This window comes from Zea mays, chromosome 8 (assembly GCF_902167145.1).
Source record: "Zea mays cultivar B73 chromosome 8, Zm-B73-REFERENCE-NAM-5.0, whole genome shotgun sequence".
NCBI classification, from domain to species: domain Eukaryota; kingdom Viridiplantae; phylum Streptophyta; class Magnoliopsida; order Poales; family Poaceae; genus Zea; species Zea mays.
Genome location: NC_050103.1, coordinates 79,692,274 through 79,699,763, shown reverse-complemented (window position 1 = coordinate 79,699,763; position 7,490 = coordinate 79,692,274). Strand labels below are relative to the sequence as shown.

At 43.5% G+C, this 7,490-nt stretch overlaps 1 protein-coding gene across 1 annotated transcript; it reads right to left on the bottom strand.

Moving 5' to 3' along the window:
- Positions 1-840: 840 nt before the first annotated feature.
- LOC100384185 (uncharacterized) lies at positions 841-7,077 on the bottom strand. The gene is made up of 11 exons (NM_001362249.1): positions 4,466-7,077; positions 4,265-4,372; positions 4,066-4,166; positions 3,863-3,953; positions 3,680-3,790; positions 3,530-3,595; positions 2,755-2,814; positions 2,129-2,686; positions 1,486-1,605; positions 1,278-1,397; positions 841-1,187 (listed from the first exon to the last, which is right to left on the bottom strand). The coding sequence occupies exons 1-11, from the start codon at positions 6,944-6,946 to the stop codon at positions 1,122-1,124; spliced, it is 3,882 nt and encodes a 1,293-aa protein (NP_001349178.1). The 5' UTR covers positions 6,947-7,077; the 3' UTR covers positions 841-1,121.
- Between the last annotated feature and the right edge of the window lie 413 nt (positions 7,078-7,490).

Below are 7,490 nucleotides of genomic sequence, written 5' to 3'. Positions count from 1 at the left end.
ATCTTTAGAACCATTGAAAAAATGATGCGAAAACTCATGATCTTTCAAGTGGTAGCGGACCATAAAAATATAAAGAACTCCCTGTTTGGAAGAAAAGAAAATAACTAGAAAGATGTCTCAGTCAAGTTACATCCTAGTTTCTTTAACGGTTCCCTAAACCAAAATCAGAATAAGAAAGAAGATATCGTGATATCCAAGATGCGACAATGGAGTAATATCTTGTATCTAAAAATAACAATAGCAAGTACATAGAATATATAATAGATTTGAACGTCATAGCATAAAAGATCATGCAAAAAACAATAGATCTACTTGCTAGAAAATTAATCTAGTGCATACCATCTACTTACTAGATTAACTAGAACTGTTGCAATCAATCTATACTATAGTCAGTTGTTGTAATGATCCGAGAAAAAAAAACGATGCATAGAACAGTTTAGCTTGTAAAGCTTTCTCGAGCAGACCGTGTATACTAACATATAAAATATTATTTTATACTGGATATTGCATTGTAGTTTAAAATAGAGTGAGATAAGGAGGGCAGCCTAACGCCTAACGTGAGGTATAAATGTTTCCTTTTACTTTATTAGATAATAGTACAACACAATAAAAACAAACAAGTAAGCATAGGTGGATCTATAATCTCTTCTTGTCAAGCTATTAATCTCTTCTTGTCAAGATGTAAAGCCACAACTTTTAGGGCTAGTTTGAGAACTCAAATGCATACTCTCGAGACTAAGGAAAATACAGGGAAACAAACTAATTTCCCTTCCCCCTCGTTCCCTTCAATCCTAGAGAGGATCTGAGTTCCCAAACTAGCCAAGGCAAGGCCTCCCCATGTCGTAAACAGCACAGATTTTCCATAGCATGTAGTATTACACAATTCGTTGGTGAGAGGCTTCAGAGTTCATGAAAAGTACAGAAACAAACACAAAATATTATGTTATTACGGAATGTGGTTGTAAAATGAAGCGCCTTCCGAGCAAATTACAAAAATCAAACCGTATCAAAATTGGTAACCCTCCCTGGGGAACTCCGGTGTAGAGAACTAGAGATAGGTGTGGCGCCACAGAACCACAACTCCCAAATTCATGGGCAGGTGTGTTAGGGGAGGGGGCTTTTCATTGTATCTTCAATATTGATTTCAACTTTACAACAAGTTTCCAGTCTTCAGTTGTCAAATCCTCCTGCATTAATAATTAAAAGAGAAAAAATCAGTAATTTGCACAGAGTTACATGACCTCACATGAAAAACAAAAGAGAAGAATTGGACTTGCCCTGTAGTTCTGTTTCAAAATATCAATAGATCTTCTTGATATCCGGCTGACAAGCTCATCTTCCATATCAAAGTGTCTGCCGAAGCTCCTCTGCTGCTCATCAGAATTGTTCGCAATAATCTGTTTACCAACCCAGAAAACGATTATAATAATATATACAGAATCCACAATAACATCTTGGAATAGTGTTGCATATGATGGCACCAACCTTAATAGCAACCTTTTGGCCTTTTGTAGCCATATCAACTTGCTTGTGGTTGATTTCAACTGAGGCAATCTTCCCAATATCAATAAATTCTTTACTGGGTATGCAGAGAGGAGTTCCCACCTAGATGACAAGGGAAACCAAGAAATCAGCACAATATACATATCTGAAAATATGGTCAGTAGTCATAACATGGAAAGCCAAAACATAGTAGCTTGACTTGATACAAGTCACAAGTTGTGATTACTCAAGCTCCTGCTGATATGGAGATACGTGTTGGACCGCCGTCTGGACGCCTTTCAAACAGTGCTCAGACTTGCAGACCCATTGCTGAGATGGGGGCAGGAACGCCGGTCCGGGGCCTCTGCCCATGGCCGAGCAAGAGGAAGTTTCTTCCTTCTAATTCTTGCTTAATTGAATGATGTGCCGGCTGCCCCTTTAAATAGGCCAGCCAGATCTAACAAACCTTATCTAAACCTCTAACTTATCTAATCAAGGGGATAAGGATGCTTGCTGCCTAATCTAATCAACTAATCCTATCCTTGCTGCTGCTCCTTGCCGCTGCCCCCTTGGGCCCTGACAGGTCCTGACAAAAGCAATATGGAAAAAATAGACTAACAGTAGAATGCTGATGATAGATAAGTACCTTGGCTATTCCTTCAAGGACATCAACACCCAAAACGATTGGGTCCTTCTTGTTGAAGACACAGTTTGGCATAATCTTAAGAACACAAGGGAACACAGCTTCTTCAGCGCTTTCTTTCTTCTTCTCTTCCTTGAGGTTCTTAATGTATGCTGTAAATTGATCAAACAGATGGTATATTATATCTGCCACAAAGATCCTCACACCGGACTCTTCTGCGAGATCGCGGGCATCAGGCATCACTTTGACATCAAAGGCCAAGATAGTTGCATATTCTTTCTTTCTCTCAAGCATGACACTAGCCTTCATAACATCCTTCTTATGCACTGGCCCTATACTGAAATCACAGAAGGGAATATTCACAGCAGGGCTCTTCAAGAACTCAGTGAGAGCTTCCAAAGACCCAAGGGTAGATGCCTGTACATAGACACCTTCACCACTCCTGTCAATCCGGCTCCTAACCCGTGTCATCTCTTCCATAACAGCTTCATTCAGTTTGTCTAAATCATCATCAGGTCCTAACACGTAAAGGGCTGTCCCTGCAATTGCATGTTCGAGACCCTGAAGAAAGCAATCATTAATACACTGCCATACAACTCAGAAATGCCAAATTGAAAAACTGGATCCACCTGAGCAGATATTTTGACTCCTTGTGCAGCTCTGATCTCCTTATGATGTATGTAGGTGCCCTGAAAATAGAAGTTTTGTGTGTATTACTTCAACTTGAATCATTAAACTAGGAACAATTTAATACTGCTAAAATAAATTAATGGCATTCAAGTGACATAAACTTGAATGGCCAAACCATACAACCATCTAAAAGGGGAATCAAACAATCAAATGGCAGTTGGATATTGTTTATGCTTCATATGACTAAGCATGGTAATGTGAAAGTAGGTACTCTTAAATGAACTGAGGTGGTTTCATGATGATGATATACAGGAATGACAAGGCCAGTGACACCAGGACCACCTTTGACAACACCCAAACCCACCACTCTAGAATGTAGTCTTTAGATCTCTTGGTAGAGGAATTCTACTTATTATAACTATTTTGATTATTTAGAACTAGATAACTCAGAAGGCCACAGTGAGCATAAATCAAACTTGTCGTACTTTTATGTAACGATGGTTAGCTGTTCAAGTATTAGCTGTCTGCACCTACATTTTTTTTCTTTGGGTTCAATACCAGCAAATCCATAACATGACCCCCACACAAGGTTGTTTACCACAAAGAGCAGTAACATCTGTGTGGCACAACCTACCTACATCTACCAAGTACCAACCAAAGTGTAACCAACAGTAATCCTCCCAGAATAAAATGATTTTCACCTGACAATCCAAGAGTATCTTGCTGGGTGTGAATATCCAAATAATCAAACCTGTAGCATGATCAGATACTCACCTTAACTCGAAGCTCTCTCATTGGGTGTGGTGTTAACAAAGCCCTGACAGTTGTCACAATGGGTCCCTATGTAAAAACACAAGAACATTAGGCATCTTGAAGTTCTGCTCCAATTTTAGCACTTCAAATATAAATTAAAATAACATCTACCTGCATGCCACAAACAACTATTTGATCTCCTTCATGGAGTATACCATTGACCAAAACAACATCAATTGTAGTACCATGGCCTTCAACAACCTTGACTTCCAGTACAGTACACTGAAACACAACAAGACAATCGATAAGAATGCATTTTTCTGTAATGGTATAATAAAGATCAAAGTACATTACCTGGACTTCATCAACAAAAGTGAGTTTTTCTTCCATTGTCTTCTGAGTCCATTGAACCAGTAACAGAAGCAAATCAGGAATACCTTCACCACTGGTAAGAGCAGTGCATAACATGTCAACAACTCATCATTGATGGCAACAATGGGATGTGATGTAACATGTAATGCGTAAAAATAAACGAAGCAGTAAGCTAATGAACAAACCTTACAGCACTCGTAGGCACTATGTTAAAGGTATCTTCCATCTCCTTGTTCTTGTAGTACAAAGCAGTATTCACTCCTTGCATCTTGAATTGTGTAACAATCTGTTGGACAACGCACGCACATGTTTTAATCAAAGCAATGCATAATGATTTTTTTCTGTTAAAAAGAAAGGGAAACAATGAATGTGATGTTCACTCACATCTGTGAGTCTCATATTGAACTCCCTCTTAACATCTTCATTTTGTTGTTTTAAAGCCTTCACAATAGGAGCATTTGGACATTTCTTCCAACCATAGAGACGATCAACCTTTATAGAGTGAAAATAAACATATTAAGCAATGAATAAGTAACAAAAATAGTAAGGAATAAAAAACGTCAAAGGACAACTCCAGAAATATACCTTATTCAAAGCAACAATGAACACTGCATCTCGACTCTTCAAAAGATTCAGGGATTCAATTGTCTGAGGTTCAAGCCCATGCATGATGTCAACAACTAAAATGGCAATATCACACAAACTTGAACCTCTCGAACGCAGATTACTGAACGACTCATGCCCAGGGGTATCAATAACAAGCAGGCCTGGAACCTTGAGTGTAGCATCAGCTTTCAACTCCCTAGTTCTCTCTCTAATGTTTTCAGTAGGGAAGTATGTTGCTCCGATCTGTTGGGTAATACCCCCAGCTTCGCCTTCTTGGACATTAGTGCGCCTAATACAATCTAGTAGCTTTGTCTTTCCAGTATCGACGTGCCCAAGGATGCAGCAGATTGGTGATCTGAGGTCACTACCACTCTTAGAGTTATCCTCTTTCACAGGTCCTTTCTTTTTGTGCCTCTTAACATTTCCATTACTGGCACCCACATCATCAGTTTCACTCTTTTTAGAGTCTGCAACAGAAGGAACAAGCTTTTTGGCAGCAGGAATTGCAGGTTGAGCTTTATTATTCTCCTGCTTCTGGACAGGCTCAGCCTTCTTGACAATAGGCTTTGCCTCTTCCTCATCAAAAGCGCTTATCTTAGGCAAGTTGACATCAATATCATCCCAGCTCTTTGCATCCCACTCATCCTCATCTTCCTCGTCCTCTTCTGGTTTTGGCTCTTCAGTCTCCTGGTCAGGTTCAGTTTTCTCATCAGATTCCTCAACCTGAGATTGAGATTCCTGATCCACGAGCACATATTCTTCCTCGTCATTGTTAACTTCATTGAGTTCTTCCTGTTGTTCTTCGACTACTTTTGCAGTCTCTGTGGCCTTTGATTGAGCTTTCTTTTTCTTAGAATCATATATTGGCCTCTTCTTGGTCTCAGGGGCAGCATCCTCAGCCTTTTGGAGTTCACTCTGCTCAAGAAACTGTCTCCTCATGGCTTCTAACCTCTTTGCTTCCTCCTTCTGCTTCCCAGTCAAGAGTTTACCCTCCTGTTTCTTCTTGAGCAGCTTCTCCTTTTCCCTCTCCTTCCTCCTCCTCTTTGCTTCCTCTGCTTTCCTCTCCTCCTCCTCACGTCGCAGACGCTCTTCCTCCTCCTTCCGCAATCGCTCTTCCTCCTCTCTCTTTTGTCGCTCCTCAGCTTCCTTCCTTCTGGCAAGTGCTTCCTGCATCTCACGAACATGTTTAGGGAGCTTCTTCATGTCAACCTTGCCTTTAGGTGCCTCTTGCTCCTCCCCTTTCTTAGACTCCGCTCCCTTTGCTGCAGCCTTTTTCTCCTTCTCCTTTTCCTTCTTCTTCTTCTTCTTCTTGGCAGCAGCAGATTCCACCTCTCCTCCTTCCTCAGCTTTGTCCTCCACATTACCATCCTCTGCAGCACCAACGTCCTCCTTGGCCAAAGCAGCAGATTGTGGTGCCTGAGTGGGTTTGTCCTCCTCCACTGGAGGGACTCCATCAAGCTCAGCAAGAATCTTGTCCAACTCCTCTTCTTCCTTCGCTGTCCTTCCACTTTTCTTCTTTTTCTTCTTCGATTTCTTCCCTTCAGCATCATCCACAAGGGCAGCAGTAGCTGCAGTACCCTCATCCTTGGGGTCCTTGGGCTCAGGCTCCTCCTCAGGAGGCGGAAGGTCATCTATAACTGCAAGGATCTGGTCAAACTCCTCACCATCCACATCCATCGTAAACCCTCCCTTCTTTTTCTTCTTCTTTGATTTCTTTCCCGTGGCATCATCCGCATCAGGGGCAGCCACAGAATCCTGAGCTTTCACCTCCTCTGGTTCAGGCTCATCCATGAGCTGAGGATCCTCCATCCCCGCAAGGATCTGGTCGACATTCTCACCATCCATCATAAACGCACCCTTCTTTTTCTTCTTCTTCTGCGGCTTCTTCGCAGCTGCTGCGGCAATCACTGGGGGCTCCTCATCCTCCTCCTCAGCCACAGGTGGGGGTGGCGGAGCAGGCTCGACATCCTCGTCTTTGGCAGGTGCCGAGCGAGGTCCCTTGTCCTTCTTCTTTTTCTTCTTGGCCTTGCTGAAATCGAAATCGACGACGTCATCGTCGTCCTCCGCCGGATCGTTGATGGCCTCCGGCTCGGCTGCGGCAGACGGGGCGGGGTCCTCCTCATCCTGGTCCTCGCCCTCCTCGCCGAGGGCGCTGAAGGCGCTGAAGGGAGCGGCGGGAGTGGCGCCCTTCTTCTTCTTTTTCTTGCCGGTGAAGACGAGGTTGATGGGCTCGCCGTCATCGTCCTCGTCGGCGGCCGGCGGCGGCGGGGGAGGGGGCTCGTAGTCGTCGTCGTCGGGCGCGGCAGCCTTGCCCCCCTTCTTTCCCTTCTTGCCGCCCTTCTTGGACTTCTCTTTGTCGGCGGCGGCGGGGGCGGGCGGGGGCGGGGCTGGGTCGGCCGCGTCGTCCTGCGGAAAGAAGTACTCGTCGTCGTCGATGGCGACGTTCTTCTTGCGCCCCATCAACGGCAAGCTTGGACCTTGGAAGCCCTAGGGTTTGGGTAGGGGGCGGGCGGGTGGATTGACGGAGATCGACGCGGCGAGGCCGAAAGGAAGGAAAACCCTACCTGCGTGGGGTGATGATGCGGTGCGATGGAACTCGAATTGGGTTGCCAAAGGGATCTTTTCTACTCTAATAAAGCGTGCCATCTTTAAAAAACAACCTTGTGTATTTATGAGTTTAGATATATCTGTTGGAGCACGTAAAACCAATTTAATACAAGGCATATAAGATATTAATATATATATATATATATATATATATATATATATATATATTATGTATTAGAAACCCTATTCTCTAAAAGAAGCCCTAGTCTATTGTTGCCCACTGGTCGAGCCACACCATCTCAATCCTTTCTAAATCGCAACATGTTGCTCCCTATTCTCACTCGATATGATCTATTATGGCGCCCTCGTCTCTGCCATCGCTCCCAACTACCTGTCGCCGATCCACTCGCCCCCCCTCCCCCCGCAAACAGTGGCCACTATCTCCGGTCCACATTTA